At 50.3% G+C, this 18,263-nt stretch overlaps 1 protein-coding gene across 1 annotated transcript in view; it reads right to left on the bottom strand.

Moving 5' to 3' along the window:
• BACE2 (beta-secretase 2) overlaps positions 1-18,263 on the bottom strand; it is a 68,173-nt gene that overhangs the window by 9,381 nt on the left and 40,529 nt on the right. Inside the window, exons 3-8 of the mRNA XM_049785430.1 lie at positions 15,606-15,822; positions 14,382-14,510; positions 13,258-13,392; positions 11,105-11,206; positions 8,294-8,443; positions 6,912-7,080 (exon numbers count right to left, since the gene is read on the bottom strand). Of these exons, the coding sequence (XP_049641387.1) occupies positions 6,912-7,080; positions 8,294-8,443; positions 11,105-11,206; positions 13,258-13,392; positions 14,382-14,510; positions 15,606-15,822 (902 nt within the window). The remainder of the gene's footprint in view (positions 1-6,911; positions 7,081-8,293; positions 8,444-11,104; positions 11,207-13,257; positions 13,393-14,381; positions 14,511-15,605; positions 15,823-18,263) is intronic.

The raw sequence follows: 18,263 nt of genomic DNA, 5'->3' as shown, positions 1-18,263 counted from the left end.
GCTAAGTCTCCTATTTTTAAACGTGGATGGGTAGCAGATGACCCACGCCCAACCCGCAACGAGGAAAATTCACAGTGGGAAAGACAACCACAAGGCTGGTTGAAGAAGCTGAAATCTAGACAGTGCTTGGGTGTGAAATGTCTCAATCTATAAAAAGAGATGGATGGTATTTCAGAAGCTCAGGGAATTCAGAGAGTGCCATCAGTTTTCACACTACTCATCTCCCATTGGTAGGAAAACAGGGACCCAGCACTTCTCTGGTGGGGGGGGCGGTCAGTGCCCCATCCCCAGTACCCAGCTCCCAGAAGATGAACCCATGATGCAAGACCAGGTTGGTGGTCCAGAAGCATCATGGCCGCCCTCATGCTTGTCTGAGTAGAGACAAGAATGGTGCTGCTGCTGTGAGGGGTGAGTTGAGGAGAGGCAGGGCAGCATACGGCGAGCATCTGCCTCCTCCTTCTGATGGAGCCTTGGCCAAAAAAGCAGGAGGTGGCGATACTGCCCGTGTGTATTTTGAGAAATTTTCCCAGCGCTTCTCTTCAAGGTCTGCCACACCCCCATCCCCAACCTCACCACACAGAGAAGCTGCAGCGGGGAAACTCCTACCATCTGACAGACATGAAGGATGGAGGAAGCTCAGCTGAAGGCACCTGTGAGAAGGATGGCCTGGAATCTCTTCGCTTTGTCATAGTGTGGCCCGTGCCAAGGGAGCATTTGCTAGCATTGGAACATGCACAAAGGAGGTTCAAAGAGTTTAAACAGATGTTTAAAAAGTTTAAAAAGATGTTTAAACAGATGTCTGAGCCCAGAGATGGGGCCTAGGGTTGGACTCCTCAGGCTTGGAGCAAGCTGGGGGACGATGCTTGAGCTCAGTGCTAACAAGGTGGACGAGGATTAAGAGGCCAATGACAAAAACAGGCAGAAAGAAATAGGGAAACTCTCAGCTAGGAGGCTGGGAACTGGCAGGGGTCTTAGGACAGGTAAAGGAGGGCAGGGTGCCAAAGAGTGTCTCCCTCCAGAGGGTGCCATAAGACCCCTTTGGCCTGGTCCTTCCAGTGTGGACTGCTCTGGTGTAGCCACTTCCAGTGTGACACTCTGTTGGGTACTAAGGTAGGGAAAGGAGGTTGTAAGTGGAGCCCCAAGCTCCAAAACTAGGACCTGAAGAGATGTGGGTCTGGATGCAAATGTGGATGCAGGAAATAATCTACACAGTGAAAAGGTGCAAGAACGGGTTCAGGAAATGCAACACAATCCAGGAATCCCAGCACACAACCTTCTGCTCCTAAAATCTAAAACAGCTTAGTGATGCACATGTAAGTCTGGGATCTCCTACATGGAGCTTGGATGGGTCGCCACCATCTTGTTGGTGTCAACACACTTTGCAGTGTTTGTTTGCATCAAGGAAATCGCCCAATGCACTTTTTGCAGACAGAATCTCCACTCCCCAGTGGCAGGTACCTGCTCTCCTCAGGCCTCAGGACTCATCTTAGCTCATGATGTGGACCTCGCTAGGGAATGCTGATTATTTTTCTTGGTGTCTGGACAGTGACATTGTGTCACCCCAGTGACATTCAGGGGTTACTCCTAGTAGGCTTGGGAGATCTTATGGGTTTTAAATTGAACCCAGGCAGGCTATGTGCAATGCAAACACCCTCCCTGCTGTGCTAAAGCATTTGTCCTGGGAATGTTGATTACAAAAGAATAGAAGCACAGGGACTGGCAAAATAACAGAGAGGACATTTGCCTTGCATGGGGCTAACTCCAAATCAATACCTGGCAATCTATAGAATCCCCTGAGTCTGCCAGGAGTGATTCCTGAGAGCAGAAACAGAGTAACCCCTGGGTGCCACTGGGTGTGGGCCCAAAATAAAACAAACAAAAGGAATATAGAGTCACAGAGATCAGAGCACAGGATTTTGAAGACAAGGAACTATGGGAAAGTCAACTCTTTGGCAAAGCATCCCAAGAGAACGATGAAGAAAGTGAATGTGTGAGTTGAGCATGTTCAAGGGAAGAACTGGACCAACGGGGGCTGTATCTGGAGCCCAAAGGACAGAGGCAGCAGACAGTGTGGCTGGCAGGTCAAGGACGTGGGGAGGGAAGTAACTAGAAAGCCTCTGAACTCATCTCACTGGAGGTTACAGAGGCAGAGAGGGCAGGGCAGAACAGAAAAGACAGCAGCAGAGTGAAAACCCCCAGTGGTCCATTCAGTGAGCACCAGGAGCCCTGAGGTAGCTAGAGATAGAGAAGGTCCTGGCCAAAGCTGGAATGGAAAAGAAAAGGCGGCTCTCTGCTTGCTGTCTGGAGGGTGCCCAGAAAGAAGACAGACAGAACTGGAACAGACCTGGGGCTTTTCAGCACAGTCAAGATGGGCAGGAGAACATGAGTCACTGTTTTCAAAACCTAGAGGGGAACCGCTGGCCCAGAATCATTGCTCAGCTGAGATCCAACAGGAGATGAAGGCATTGAAACTGGCCTTTGAGAGCCACGGACGAAAGAAAACCCTGCAGGACTTTATCTGGCAGAAAGGGAGTGCGAGAGTGGACCCAGCACAGAGGAGACCGTGGCTCCCTCCTCCTGCCTCGGACTCTGGGCTCTCCTGAGTGTGATGGAAGCTGCATGTATGTGACCCCTGTGCTGTCTCAGCAATACAGCTGGCTATGTACATAAATGTGAGCATAGATATATGGGTGCGCGTGTCTACATACATGAGCATATTTGCACATGCGAGTATGCATGCGAGCGTTTGTGTGAGCATGTGTATGAGTATGAATGCATGTGAGTGTGCATAAGTGTGAGTGTAGGTTGTGTAATAATGTGTGCAACAAGCATGTATGTGAGTGTATGTGTGTACTTGTGTGAGTGTGTGCATCTGTGTGAGCTAGCATGTATGTACATGTGAATCTGTGTCTGAGCATGTGTGTGTGTGTCCTTGTGTGAGGTACTGACCCCCACAGGCTCTGGCATGTGCGACAAGAGATGTCAGATAAACAGCATCAGTCTTTGGATCAAGGACCCCCCTGGGAAGGCGGGAGGGGCATTGACAAGATTTCTTTTCTACTCCTGTGAGGAGAAAATGGGAGGAAATACCGTATTTGTTCAACCTCATGGTTCGGTGGTGTCCTGAGCCCTATTTCAAAGCACCATGTTCCAGGGCTCAATGACTTACAACACATCCTTTGTTATTTAAAACATGTTGAAGAGGAAACACTTTAAAGAAGAAAAAGGGGACAAAAAGGGGCAAAGGAGTCTCCAATTTATCCAGGCACTGGGCCCAGGTCCTAATTGTCGCCCCAGGGAAGTCATTACTTGACTAGCTGAGTAGTTTGCTGCAGAGCCTTATATTGCTGGATATTCCCGTATTCCCACCGCTGGGGGAACAACCAGGTCAGTCCTCATACCTTCCACCCAGCTGGAAACACTGCAAGCAAAAGAAGTTTAAATGAGCGAGCACAGAATCTTCTTGGCATGCAGGAGACCAGGCATTCTGCCCAGAGATGTGGAGGGGGGCCAGCTGCCCATCTGGGAGCAAGACAGTAACCACTGTAGCCAGAGTAGCCTGGGCTTCGGTGGCAAAAGGACAGGAATTGTGAGGGGGAAATCCCTTTTATTCCCAGTTCTCTGGGACAAATCAGCAGTGGGTGCAGTGAGGAGAGAGATGGGTCATCTGGGTTCCAGAGAAAACACAGTCTAAGAAACTAAGGTAGACAGAGAAATGGGCAGTGGGCTCCTCTTTGACTCAGAAGAGCCTTTTTCATCCCAGATCAGTGCGCCCTGAGGGGAAGAGAATCACCAGGACCCAGGGCGAGGGGAGAGGTCTTCCAGTCAGAGACGGGTCAGGCTGGGTTCCATTGGCAGCAATGGGTATGCTCAGGTGTGAGAGCCCATGGTTATATGCCCATGTCCTGGGTTCCATATGGGATTCCCCACAGAAGCTGGAGATGCCTGCAGGGCTCCATGGGGGAACCAATGGTGACCACTTACGGATGAGGGTGTCGAGATTCTGACTCTGGGCCCAGAGGACTGTTTTTGGAAACCTGATTTGGCTCTGTCTGGCCTTCAGGCTGAATAATCAGCTCTTAAGGCCTGGAGTAATGGCTGGTGTCTGTTTAAGGCCCTTATGTGGATCATTAGAACCCAAGCAAGGTAGTATCCAGGGGTCTGGGTTAGGGGGTTCTCAGCAAGGAACAAACCCAGCCTAACTAAAATCAGAATCTGAGAACATAGAGGCCGAGATCATGGAGCTTGAGACCACAAAGTTCAAGACCCCAAGATCATGGGGCTCCAGACGACAGAGCCAAAGATCATAGCAACTAAAACCACAGCATCTGAGACCATGGTGCCTGTGACCACACAACCCGAGACCACGGAGTCCAAGGCCACGGGACTCAAGACCACTATGCCCAAGACCACAGAGTCCAAGATTATAGTGACCAAAAACCACAGCATCTGAGACCATGGCACTTGTGACCACAGAGCCCGAGACCACAGTGCCCAAGACCGTGTTGCCCAATCATGTGAGGGGTCACAACCTACCCCCCTGCAGACCACATGGAGCTCAGGTGCAGCCTGACTCCTGACCCATGGTACTGGCACTGAGGCAGAGTTTATCAGTCCCGATGCAATGGCACTTCCTGGGAGACAGACCAAGAAGAAACGGGGTCCACCCACTGCCATGCACCTCAATCTCCCACCACTCAGAACCAAAAGAAGCTCCTTTCCTGCTTGGATCAGCAGGACCACGTGGCTTTGTCATCCTCTCAGTCTTGGGCTCTTACCCCTGCAGCTCTTTGAGGAACACAGAGGGGTTGCGGGGATGCTCAGGGCCGATTCTTTAAATTCTCTTTTGTCACCAGGGGCCCTCTTCTCTCCGCTATGTTTTTTTCTTGACCTTGTACCTGCATCACTCTTGTGCCTTTAGCAGGCATGATGCCAGCACAACTCTGAGGTTTTATTATTTGTTTGAGGATACACACAGCAGTGCTCAGGGTTATCCTGGCTCCATGCTAAGGGAACTATATGGGGTGTCTGGGTTCACGCCTGAGTGGCTGCATGCAAAGCAATTGAGTGCCCAAGCTCTACTCCACAGATTTATTCTCTCCCGACAGAAGAATCTTGTCAGTTCTCAGCTTTAGAATCCACACAGAAGCTGTGATTCTCTTATTTGTTTTTGTTTTTGTTTATTTTGGGGGTCCTGCTCGGCTGCGCTCAGGAGTTACTCCTGACAATGCACTCAGAAATTGCTCCTGGCAGGCTCAAGGGATCATATGGGAGGTCAGAGATCAAACACAGGTCTGTCCGGGGTCAGCCACATGCACAGCAAACACCCTACGGTTGTGCTCTTGCTTTGGCCCCGAAAAGCTGCTATTCTCCTGGCCAATTTCCCAACGTGCTTTCTCTCTGTCCTCACTCTTTCTCTCTCCTTTCCCCTTTTTCTCTCTCTCCCCTCCCTTTCTCCTCTTTCTCTCTCTTCTCTCTCCATTGTTTTCCTCTCCTTTTCTTCTCTTTGGAATAAACAAAACCAAAAATATAACAAATAAAGCCATAACAGTCTCCTCTCTTTCGTTCTCTCTCTCCTTTACCTTTCCCTCCTATTTCTGTGTCATTCTCCTCTCTCTCCCACACTCTCCTCTATCCTTTCTCCCTCCTCTCTATTTTTTCTCTCTCTCCTCTCTCTGTCTCTTACACCCCTTTCTGGTTTGCCTCTTCCTTGCAGGTTTGCATGATGAGCCCAAAGGTCACCATCACTACCTTGAATCCAAGTGCCCGAGGAGCCTCTGCCTGAGCAAACTCTGTCGCACCCAAGCAAATCAACCTCTGAAGGGCATTGCTGTCCACCAGGCTCCCCTCCCCTGGGGTCTCTGAAGGCCCTTGGGTGCAGAGAGGACTGAGGACCCATTAGCCACTGGAGAAAGTCCACCAGGAGAATCTTCATGCATGCCCCAAGCAGAGAGCTCAGAAGGCACAACTGGGCAACAGCTTTGATTTGCAGGGGGCTTTATCTGGGAGCATGATGCCCACCACTTACTTGGGAAGGTTATTTACACATTTGACTTTAGCTGTGCTGAAAAAAAAAAAAAACCAGGAGACCCAAACAGGTCTGTGATTTACCTCCAAAGCTCAGAGATTAGGAACTGATGCTGGGTTAAGCTTGAGACCAGAGTGAACCATAATGACATTAGATAATTTTTGGGTTTTTTTTGGGTGGGGGATTTTGGGCCACAGATTGTGATGCTCAGGGGTTACTCCGGGCTCTGCATTCAGAAATTGCTCCTGGCTTGGGAAACCCTATGGGATGCCAAAAATTGAACCCAGGTCTGTCCTGCTACCATTGCACTATCATTCAGGCCCCTGACATTAGATAATTTTTACACACACACACACACACACACACACACACACACACACACACACACACACACACTTTGGTTTATTTGTATTTTGGGGGTCTACTCAAGCCTACTCTTTTTATTTAGTTTTGGGGCCACATCCAACAGTGCTTAGAGGTTACTTTTGGCTCTTTGCTCAGGAATCACTCCTGCCAGGCTCAGAAGATCCGCTGGGATGCTGGGAGTTGAACCCTGGTCGGCTGCGTGCAAGGCAAACACCTTCCTCACTGTGCCATTGCTCTGGCCCTCAAGGGATTCCCTTGGCACTGTGTTCTGGAGCAGCTCCCCTGAGCAGCTGTGTGGTATTAAGGGTAGAACCCAGGGAGGCTCAAGCAATGCAAGTGCCTTTCCCTGGCCTCTCTCTCTGGTGCTCTCATGGCTAACAGTCATTGAATGTTTGCCTGTGCCAATCCCTGGATGCCAACAACACCCACACTCAGCAGCTCTCATGACACACCCATGGGTGTTACAAGGCCCTGGCAAGGAAGGACCCAGCATCCCTGAGCAGAACCCGCACGTTACCTGCACAGGGGCTCGCAGCAAAGCCCAGCCTCTTGCGCGCTCGGTCGAAGACCACGTAGAAACCTTCCATCACGGTGGCCCCGATGACCAGGGCATTGGCGGATGGTGAGATGCCAAAGCGGTAGCACTCATAGTTCAGGCTGGCCACCGTCACGGGCTGGATGTAGAGCTGTGGACGCCATGAGGGGAGTGAGAGTAAGGTGGTTGGGTTGGGCTAATCCCCTACCATCACCCAGATTGCCATCACCCAGACAGGAGGGGCCAGAGCCCAGTGATCCCCCCAGGAATGAGAGATGCTGGAGCCACCAAGGGGACAGTGGGCACAACAGGCAGCAGCATGTGTGGGAGCAGAGATGCAGGAAGGAGCAAGTCACCCCCTGCAGGGCGAGGGTAGGTCTGTGCATGGACGCTGAGAACAGAGCAGAGCATGTAAAGAGAAAAGGAGTCCTCAGGCAGGGAGGCTCTCGAAGTTGCCAGTCTGCGACTTGCAGCATTACATGGTGGGGTTCACTATGGAGCCCATCCCTCTCCAGTATGGAGGGAGTGGGGGTGGGCCAAGATATTCTGGCAAAGTATTTTGTTTTTGTTTTTGTGCCACACCAGGCTGTGCTGGGGGGGGGGGTTTACTTCTGGCTCTCTACTCAGGAATCACTCCTGGCAGGCTCTGGGGAACCCTATGAGATGTTGAGTGTTGGGGATCAAACCTGGGTTGGCCGTGTGCAAGGCAAATGGCCTCCCTACTGTGCTATCTCTTTGGACCCCCTAACAAGATTTTTACAAGGAAGATAGAGAAGAGAGGAGAGATGGGAAGGAGATTGACCAGATGTGGATCGATGCCTGGAATCACAGGTGGTCCCCCCCAAGCACCACCAGAAGTGGCCCAGCCCCATGAGGAAAACAAAAACAAAAACAAAAGGGAGGCAGGAGCTATAGCACAATGGGTAGGGCATTTGCGTTGCACACGGCTGACCCAAGTTTGACCCAAACATCCCATAGAATCCCCTGAGCCTGCTAGGAGTGATTCATGATTGCATAGCCAGGAGTAACACCTGAGCATCACCAGGTATGGCTCCCCAAACCAAAGAAATCACCCTCAAGTCTCCACTGCTCCCCGAAGTCTTGCTACTATTAGAAGCCAGGAGTTCCTCAGGGCCTTGGTTCCCCTGACACCTAGGCTGCTCTTTCCTTCTGGGTCCCCTGATGCCCCCCTCTCTTTGACCCTGACCATAGGAGCTGTTGTAGATCCTCATGAGTAGTCAGTAGCCAGTAGAAAGGGAGAGGGGTCCTTCGAGTGCACCCAGACAATCAACTTGCAGGTGACAGACCCCCCCCACCCCCAGAGCCGCAGGGATGTGGAGGGCGATGCCCCCATTAGGCGCTACCTGTGGCAAAATGGTGATGCGGAAGGAGGTGCTGGCGTTCTCGGCCCGCAGGTAGATGGAGATCTTGGGGAAGTAGGACCAGGGGGTCTCCGAATTGGTCCAGCAGGCCAGTTGGGACCCCGTCCAGAAGCCATCAGAGAACTCTGAGATCTGTGGGAGAGGTCACAGGGCAAACAGCCTTCTTTATTTTTATAATTACTTTATTTAAGCACCTTGGTTCCAAAATTCTTCACGATTGAGTTTCAGTTCTACAATGTCCAACACCCTTCACCAGGGCTCCTTTCTTGCCAATGTTCCCAGTTTCCCTCCCTCTCTCCTCACTGCCTGCCTCTGAGGCGGATATTTTTCTTCTCTCTGTCTCTGTCTCTCTGTCCTTTTTTGACACTTTGTTGTTTATTTTGGGCCACACCTGCAGTGCTCAGGGCTGATTCCTGGCTCTCTGCTTAGGGCTAACTACTGTCTCTATGCGCAGGGCTGACTATTGTTTCTGTGCTCAGGGCTGACTCATGGCTCTGTGCTTAGGACTGACACCTGATGGTGCTCAGGGCACCATCAGGACACCAGTAGAGCTGAGCTAACAGACACAGCCTGCGTAGCTGCCTCTCAGATGAGAATGACATAAGCTTGATCACAGCTCAGGAAATGAGGGACACCTCTTTCCAGGGCTTGATCCCCTCCCTCCCCACATGCACTGAAGTCAGGGGCTAATTTTAGAGGAGTCTCTTGGCATCATCCCCTTCCACCTCGTGGCTTTCTGTCAGCCCCAAAAACCCTTGTCACAGTGAAGGAAGGGGTGTGAGTGGCCAGCCCAGGCTTCCTGGCTCAGCTCCCTAGAGGACAGGCCCAGACATGGGGGCCAGGGTGTTCCACGAATGTTTCCAGCTTCACTCTCAGCCGCGAATGTTTTGGAGGAAGAGACCTTGAATTTCTGCTTGAATTTAGGAATGGGCAGATGGCTCTGTCAATGGGGTATCCCTGCCTCAGCTCTTCGGCTGCTGTGACCCAGTGGGGACTCAGCTCTGCTTCCTGCTGAGGCCCCTCTCCCTCTTGCTGCTGCTCTGTTATCCCCTCTGGTTATCCTCTTCCACACCCTCCCCAGCCCTCACCCCCTGACATTAGCTTGGTGCCCCTGAGAATCACCTTCCTCTGGACCTACATCAGGCCACAGAATCTGCCTCTGCCCTCTGGAACCCAGTCACCCAGGGGACAGGCAGGGCCACCGAGTTTGTCAGCACAGAGACACACACTCTGTAGGAAATAGTGAGTGTTGTTTTGGGGTGGGGGGAACGGACTAGAAGACCCTGTGTCACGGCTTCCAAAGGAGCTGAACAAACTGGCCAAGCTCATGTCCAAGCAACTGTGGGTCTGTGGTCTTTGCTGAGGGTCTGTCATGCTAGGCCTCACCCCCGGACCCTACGAACTCACAACGACTCAGATGCTATCCTGGTACTCCCCGTGGGAGGGTTATGGCATGGTTGTAGACCCTGGGAGGAGTGTCCCCTGTGAATATGGCTGGGGGTACCCCCAACCCTAGAAGCTTGACTTATGCCCCAGCCCTTACTTGACTTCACACGCGGCTCTGAAATAACAGTGACGTGGTCCTTTGTTCTGGGACAAAGCAAATCACTTGCTATTTACAGAACGAAAATCCTAGCTCTGCTTGCGTAAGAGGCAACAAGAATCGAAGCGTTTCTGGCTATGTGTGTTTGCTTTCCAGGCACCAACCATGTCTTCTCTGTACATCAGTCAAGCACAGCTGCCCTGTAGCTTGGCCACAGAACGAGTGATTTTTAAACACCACTTTTTTTTGTTGTTTGTTTTTGGCCACACCCAGAGGTATTCAGGGTTACACCTGGCCCTGAGCTCAAAAATCATTCCTGGTGGGATTTGGTGGGCTCTATAGGGAGCCAGGGATTGAATTTGGATTGACTGCATGCAAGACTAACACCCTTCCTTCTGTGCTATTGCTCTGGCCCCATAGACAATGATCTTTATATGGATTAAGAACAGATACTACAATTGTGGGGATGCAGTTAGGGCACAGAAGGGACCATGATGTCAAGGTGAGTGGGAAGTGATCCCTCTGGACAAGAATTGTGATGAGTGGCCAGAGGGACAGAAGAGTGGAAAGGGCATTTGCCTTGCCAGAGACGGACCCAGGTTGAATTCCCAGCATCTCATGGTATACCTGGAGTCTGCCAGGGTAATTTCTGAGCACACAGCTGAAAGTAACACCTGAGAGCTGCCAGGTATGGCCCCAGAACTAAAATAAATAAATAAATAGAAAGAAAGAAAGAAAGAAAGAAGACTGGGTGCTGAAAGAAAAGAAAGTGATAGGCATGATACCTCTTCGATAACAGTATTGCAAACCAGTTTCTAAGAGGGGGAAGGAGAAAAGAAAGGAGATAGATAGATAGATAGATAGATAGATAGATAGATAGATAGATAGATAAAGAGAGAGAGAAGAAAACTGTCTGCCCCAGATACAGGCAGTGAGAAGAGGGAGAGAAAAACTGGGTGGAAAATGTGCCCTGGTAAAGGATGTTGGACATTGTATAATTGAAACAAACATGGAAATATTTGTAATCTCAGGGGATTCAATTAAAGAATTTATTTAACTAACATAAACAGACAAACAAACTTTAAAAAGAGGCCTTCTAGAAAAGCATCGCCCCAGTAGTGCTGGAGCTGCTGCAAAGCCCAGTACCTCTGGCTGATGTCTGGTCATTAGGTGTTTTCCCCAGTAGCCGAGGCTGCGTCACTGTGCCCCTACTTATGGCCGCCCCAGTTTTCTGCCCGCACCCCACTCACCAGGGATGTGCGGGCCACGGCCTCCACCACGGCAGTGAATACTTTATGGGGCAGGCGTAGAAGTGTGGTCCCGCTGTCCACGATGGCCTTGTCTGCGTTGTACTGGAGAGGTGAGGTAAGAAGTGAGAGGGGGTGGGGTCTCCGAGGGAGAGGGACAGGGAGGGAGCCCCAAAACCTCCTGCAGCCTGCAGTCCTGACATGAGACATGGGCGTAGTGTGGATGCCTGAGGAGGAGGTTGACATTGCCTGGAGCCTTTGTTCTCCATGAAGAGAAAGGGGACAGGAGGTCAGGGCAGTGGGCCAGAGCCTCACATGCGGGGGAGGGGGTGTCCCATACACACTGGATACACATAGAGAACACAGAACTTATATGGCTACTTATAGTACACACTTATAACACACATATTCCTCACACATCACATACCAACTATTCTACCATATGCATGCCACATAGATAAATCACACACATAAATTTAAACCGCATGTTTATACTATGTACCACACCTTTACAGCACATCACAACACAATATGTCACAACATACTATGCCACACATGTCAAGCACATATGCATGACACACGGCAGATAGTAAACACACATCGTAGCCACATATTCTACCATACACATGCAACATGTGTCACACATACATTTACACATGTACCAAACAAACACACATCATTCAACACACATCATACCACCAACTCTTCACATGCATGTATGCACACAGAGCCTATGCATCCAACAAAACGCACACCAGACATGATACCACACACATCAGGCACATGTATGACATAGTACACATGCCCTACACCGCACCACAATTGATACCGCACACATAAGCCACACATCCCCCACCTATGCACACATCACATGCACACAACCCAAACGTGCACCACACAAACCTCACTTACAGCAATACACTGAATATACACCACACGCATGTATATACATGCACAAGATGCTATAAATGCACCACACAGTATACATACATGTTAAACACATACCACACACGTGTGCCCCAATTCTCTTACCACATTCATACTATACAGCACATTTCCACACTTCAATGACACAGTACACAATATACCAAATACATCTCACAATACACCCCGCACACACACACCACACAGACATTTATTACAAAGTGTATGTGATATGCAGGCAGATCTGTACATAGACACAATAGAGTCAGAGTTCAGATATGTTACACACCATATATGTATACATGTGACAGCACCATTTTCCATCCACACCAGACACACACTCAGCCCACACATTCACTCACACCCCCCACACACACTGTATCCATCATACCCACCACTGGGCTCTCTGGGCTCACAGAGCCATGGCCAGTCTGGCTAAGGGGGTGTCATGAAACCCACACCCGGGGAAATGACGTCACATCCCTGGCTTAGCAATTTCCCAGAAGCGTGTGTGTGTGTGTGTGTGTGTGTGTGTGTGTGTGTGTGTGTGTGTGTGTGTTGGGCCTGGGGCTGTGCTGGGAGATCAGCACATGGTAGTGGAACAGTAGGATGCAGGTGGTGTTCGTGAACCCCTCTGGAAGGAAAGAAAGACTCCTTAGCCCTCTGGAACGATGTCATGAGAGGGGAAGTGACAAGGGGGAGCTGGGTGGCTGATTGTGCGTGGCTCCCTGCAGCTCTGTGGAGCTTGGCACACTGTGAGGCCAGCGGGACTGTGTTCCCAGGGACGCGAGTGTGAATGGATGTGCAGTGATGACTGGGACAGGCCTGGCTTTTGCTTATTTTTAGTCCTCTTGGGCGGTTAAGAGCCCGCTGACTTCATCCACTTAAATAGGATCCAGTCTCATGAGGCCAAGATCAATGCAGAGATGCCTGCGCCCCACTTTAGGCTGAATCCCTCCAGGAAACCTTGTGGTTGACCAAGGAGTAACAGAATTTGGGATGTGTGGGGGAAGGGAGGTTCATGGTCATATCCCCAAGTGCCAGATTGACATAATGAACCTCAAATCTGCTCCTCAGGTTAAAGATTTGCTGGGATCATCACACTTAGCTCACAGAGGTGACACTCCTCTGGTCTCTCTCTCTCTCTCTCTCTCTCTCTCTCTCTCTCTCTCTCACACACACACACACACACACACACACACACACACACACACAGAGCAGCACTACATTACCTCTCTGCAGTCCAAGCTCAAACTCTGGCCTCCGATTTCCAGCTTTAGGATTTCTATCTGGTAATACCACTCCTCCTTAATCGGGGTATACCAGATGTCTCCTTTGTACAAACTTGGCTCAATTCCACCCAGGACCTGGAAAGAAAGGTATTTGCAGGGATCAGGGAAGAAATAAATATATGGACATCTCAACAGGCACAGCAAGGCACAGTCCTAAAATGAAACTGTTCTGCCCCCCTTTCTCGCCTCTTACTGAGATGTACTAGAAAAAGGAATGGAACCAGGGTCTCCAAAGATTAAACAATATTATGTTCCCTTCTAATCAAGAAGATCCTGTGGGTCTCTCTCTCTCTCTCTCTCTCTCTCTCTCTCTCTCTCTCTCTCTCTCTCTCTCTCTCTCTCTCTCTCTCCCTCTTTCCCCATACCTGTTTGTACTCAGGGGTTATTCCTGCCTCTGTGCTCAGGAATCACTCCTGGTGGGCTGGGACCACATAGGATTCCAGGATAGCACCCAGGGTGGTAGTGTGCAAGGCAACAATCTACCTACCCGCTGTACTATCACTCTGATCCCTTCTGTGGGCTTCTTAGGTAAACAGGGAACATACCATTTAAAGGCAGCTTTACACTACTGAGAACTTGTCTCCACATGCAACAAAATAGCAGATTGCATGGAAGGACAATGGCTTAGTCCTGTCCACAACCGTCCTTGACCCAGATCTTCAAGGAAAGCAGAACAAAGAGCTTTCAGTTCCCTACTTCAGCTTGGTTTTCAAGACCAGTTGAGTTTTGCCCCAAACCCTCACAGCTGCCCTGCCCTGGAAGAAGCAGAATAAAAGAGGGCTGTGGGTGATGGGGGAATCATTCCTGCTGCTAGGTGAGGGCCCATAGGGAGCTGAGACCATCCCTCTCAATAGTGTCAACTCCCAACCCTCTTCCAGAGATCTCTGAGAAGCTCTAAGAGAGGCGGGGAAAGTGATGGAGGACAGAAGACACTCACCAACTCTGGGAGGTCCTATCCAGGCTGCCCTGACCTCATTTTCTCGTCTATCCTCCCCTTGGGGTCCCAAGACCCTAGAAGGGACTGGCCCATCCACATGTGGCCCAGAAGACTAAAAGATACCCACAAGACTACCTCCGTTGGTACCGGTTCCCGTCACGGGCAGACCCGCACCGCACATCTGCATGGAAAAGATGTCGGGGACCCCTGCCTGGGTCACCAGTGAGTCGAAGAAGGTTTCCAGGGAACTCGAGGGCTGCATGAAAAGGAGAACAATAAGCTTAGCTGTGGAGACAGGGAGAATAAACTAGTGTAGATGCCATGATGACCTCGTTTTATGACACCTGATTGTTTTTTTTCAGAAGCTGAACATGCGACAAGCTGGTTCTGTGGACAATGGTTCAACAGGTAGAGCACTGCCCATAGGGCTGGCCATGGTGGGAGGAGGGCTGGGAAGGGGAATGGAGGGAACTAGATTTTGAGGGGTTGGTGGGGAAGGAGAGAACAGTGTCTCTACAGCGGAGTTCATGGTCTCAGATTTTCTTCCGTTTCAGGTGAAATCGCTCACCCTTGGTTTTATCATACAGATATCTCCACAATCTGCATGCCGTGTAGCTCCTCCACTTGGGGTCTCCGGACTGGACTTGGGGTTCAGCTGGAGTCTCTTGTCTGTGCCTGGAGTGGAAGGACTCAGCCGAGGTGGAATCCAGGACCCTCCCTTCATGGAGGCTTGCTGTCTTGGGCAAGTGCAAATGTGCCACATTCCTTTCTGCCTCTTTCTGTCTGGAGAACAGATGCTGAGAACTTCTACAGTCTCAACCAGACCTGCAGGGCATCTGAGTGGTTGGTGGTCGCTGAGGAGGGTCTTCAAGCTGCTGGTCTCTCAGGTAGCAGGTGTCATCTGGGGGAGCTGGAGAGTGACAGGCAGCCAAGGGGGTCCCTTCCCCATTGGGGCTTCTGAGTTGCCCCTTTAAATTCCATTTTCATGCAGATATCTGAGTTTCATAAACTGGAGTTTTCCTTTTCATTCCTTCCCTATTTCTCCCTTTCAGCAGACTATACTCAAAGGGTTTCACATTCTCCTCACCTATCCATGCATCGAAACACATCTCAGATGAGCATCGTTGAGGACCAGACCTTGTAGAAATATCCAGAAAGCCATTTTAGGCAATTATGAGTGTGGAAGGCACAGAAACACAATGGCAGGTGCATTTGCACAGGTTGGACTCATCACAGTGAGATTCTCACTGACCACCCCTGGGACTGGCAGGACCTGTTGCCAAACCTCTTCCTGAGGTCTGAGACACCCCAATATCACTGTGTCTGTCCCTTGACCCATGGCTCATCTTACCTTGGCCAGGCTGGCATAAGCCAGACCAAGGATCCCGTTCCACTTGATTCCAGGCAGGAAGAAGTTGTCTGATTCAAATATGGTGGCCACGTTGACCAAGAAGGAGTTGTTGAGGCCCCTGGGGATGCTGACAACATCTTCCCCAACAGCGCCAGTCCAGCTGCCCTGTGTGTACTTGACCGTGACGTCAAAGCCCTTGGAGCGGTAGGTGCTAGACCTGTAGTGGGAGAGAAAGCAGAGGTCCTACATGTCCTCACACCCATTTCCATGCAGGGCAGCCAGCTTGGAGCAAACACAGAGGCCTGTGGTGGCCAGTTGTGCACTAGGGATGTGGTCAGAGCTTCTAGTTACACAGTGACCTGCAAGGTGGGCCAGAGCATGGACAGGAAATGTGGTGGGATGGGGATGGAAGAGAGGTCAGAGGTCAGGGCCATAAGGGTCAGAAGTCAAGAGAAAGGACAGAGGTTAAGGACGTAGGGGTCAGGGGTAAGGAGAGGGACAGAGATCAGGGCCTGGGTTCAACTTCAGCCCCTCATGGTGCCCCTGTTATGCCCAAGTGTGGCCTTAGCAACTCAGGTAACCCCTGGGATTTCTGGCATGGCTGGTTCCACCCACCTTCTTAGACACTAGCAGTGCCCGTGTGCAGGGTTGTCCCAGGTTCACCAATGGACCTCCTGAGCACCCCTTTGGAACTCCCCAAAGAAAAGAGGGAAGCTGAGTGAACTGCTGGGTCTCACTGACCCAAGAGCTGGGGCTGTGCCAGTTTTTGCTGGGATGGACCAACTGGGCACCTGGCCGCCCCCTGGGCCCGCAGCAGAGAAGGGTCTGCAGGGACTCTGCAGGTCTGTGTTAAATTACTGGTCCTACCCTAATCAATATTAATACTTCACCTTAGAATGTAATCTGGTGATGCGATGTTGGATTATTTCCTACTTGGTATTCCTCCCCCAACCTAGGTTGTGGTCTGGATCTTGTCAATAAAAGTAGGAGTCTGAGGAAGGCAGATGCTCTTTCTTTGGGGTTCCTCCACTAAGCTGCTTTTCTTCTTAGGAGCAGAAAGCTTGTGTGGTGGGATCCCTGGTTTGAGTGCTGGATTTCCTGAACCCGTTCTTGTACCTTTTCATTGTGTGGATTATTTTCTGTGTCAACATTTGCTTTAGACCTGCATCTCACCAGATCCTCGTTTTGGAGCTCTGGGCTCCACTAGCAGTCTGGACACCTCACTCATCTGACGTGAGGACTAGAAGCAAGCGCCCCCTCAGGGTCCAAGCACCACCCCATCACCTCACATCATGCAACTCCAATAAATGGGGGAGTAGAGCCTATGCTAGAGTGGGGTAACACTCTGTGAGCAGGGACACCTCCACATGATTTGACAACCTAGGGACAGGGACATAGAATCCTGGGAATACAGACCAGGCCCCACACTGGTGTTTCAGAGACAGGTAAGGAGCAATCCTAGGGGTGGCTGGGGGATAAGAACTGTGCAAGGTCAGAGAGCAGGGCCACATCAGGAGCTCTCCTGGGACTTGTGTGAACTCAGGGCCATGTGACTTTTGGGGGGATATTTGCGGGGTGGGGTAGAGAGGAGAAAACCTTCGGGAATTCTGCCATCAACTACCCCATTTCCCTTCCCAGCCCCATGGGGTGATGCTCTGGTGATGGTCCCAAGCGTCACCGAATACAGTCTTGGAGGGCTCATGGTGAGATTCTCACACTCAGCTTTCTGCCACATGGGACCCTTGGGCTTGTCAACTTTGTGTTGTCATTGTTGTTATTTATTTGGTTGTTTTGAGCTGCTTATTCCTGGCTCTGCACTTGGGAAATCACTCCTGGTGGGGCTCAGGGCACATCATGGGATGCCGGAGATTGGACCCAGGTTAGCCTTGTGCAAGGCAAGTGCCTGTGGGGGGAGGTCAAACCCCTTGTTGATGGTCTCCAAGTCTAAGAATGACTCCCAGAATGATAAATTGAATCCCATTCTTCCGTCCACCCTTTTGGGGGAGACTTTAATAATAATATCCGACGTGAATAATCAACGAATACAAAAGATTAGGGGACCAAAGGTTCAGCAAAGAAAGTCTTTTGTCAGTTGCAGCCAGCTCCAAAAAACAAACCGAACAAGCCATCAGTTCTGGCAAAAGAGCTCCCTATGCCTCCCCAACAAGCTATTTATTTATTTCCTTAACCACCCCCACCTGGAAGATCCAGGTGGGATGACAGGCAAAAACAATATTACAACAATTACTCAACAAGTGCCCTCCCTGTTGTGCTCTCGCTCTGATTTCTCAGGCCTCTGATGATGCCTTGAGTGTCTTATTGGAACTGTTTCTATGACAGTTACTGAATTCAGAGATTATGTTGCTAAGAATATGAACCTAAAAGATAGCCACGAGGCAGACAAACATCTGGGACCATAAACTCATCGTATTCTTCTTATAAGAGTACACAGTTGGAAATGATCCAGTGCACAGGGAAAATGAACCTGTTCAGTGTATGTATGAAATATTATACAGCACAGAAAGGGCTACATCCTGAGCATTTTAGTAATTGTAAACATTTAGGCAAAAGGAACATTTGTGTATATGGCAGAACCTTCTTTAAAGGTTCTTTTATTTTTTTTTAAATAAAACCATGGATATACTCATTGATCATGCT

This window comes from Suncus etruscus, chromosome 13 (assembly GCF_024139225.1).
Source record: "Suncus etruscus isolate mSunEtr1 chromosome 13, mSunEtr1.pri.cur, whole genome shotgun sequence".
NCBI lineage: Eukaryota > Metazoa > Chordata > Mammalia > Eulipotyphla > Soricidae > Suncus > Suncus etruscus.
The sequence above is the reverse complement of the archived record's forward strand: the minus strand, read 5'-3'. Positions and strand labels throughout refer to the sequence as shown.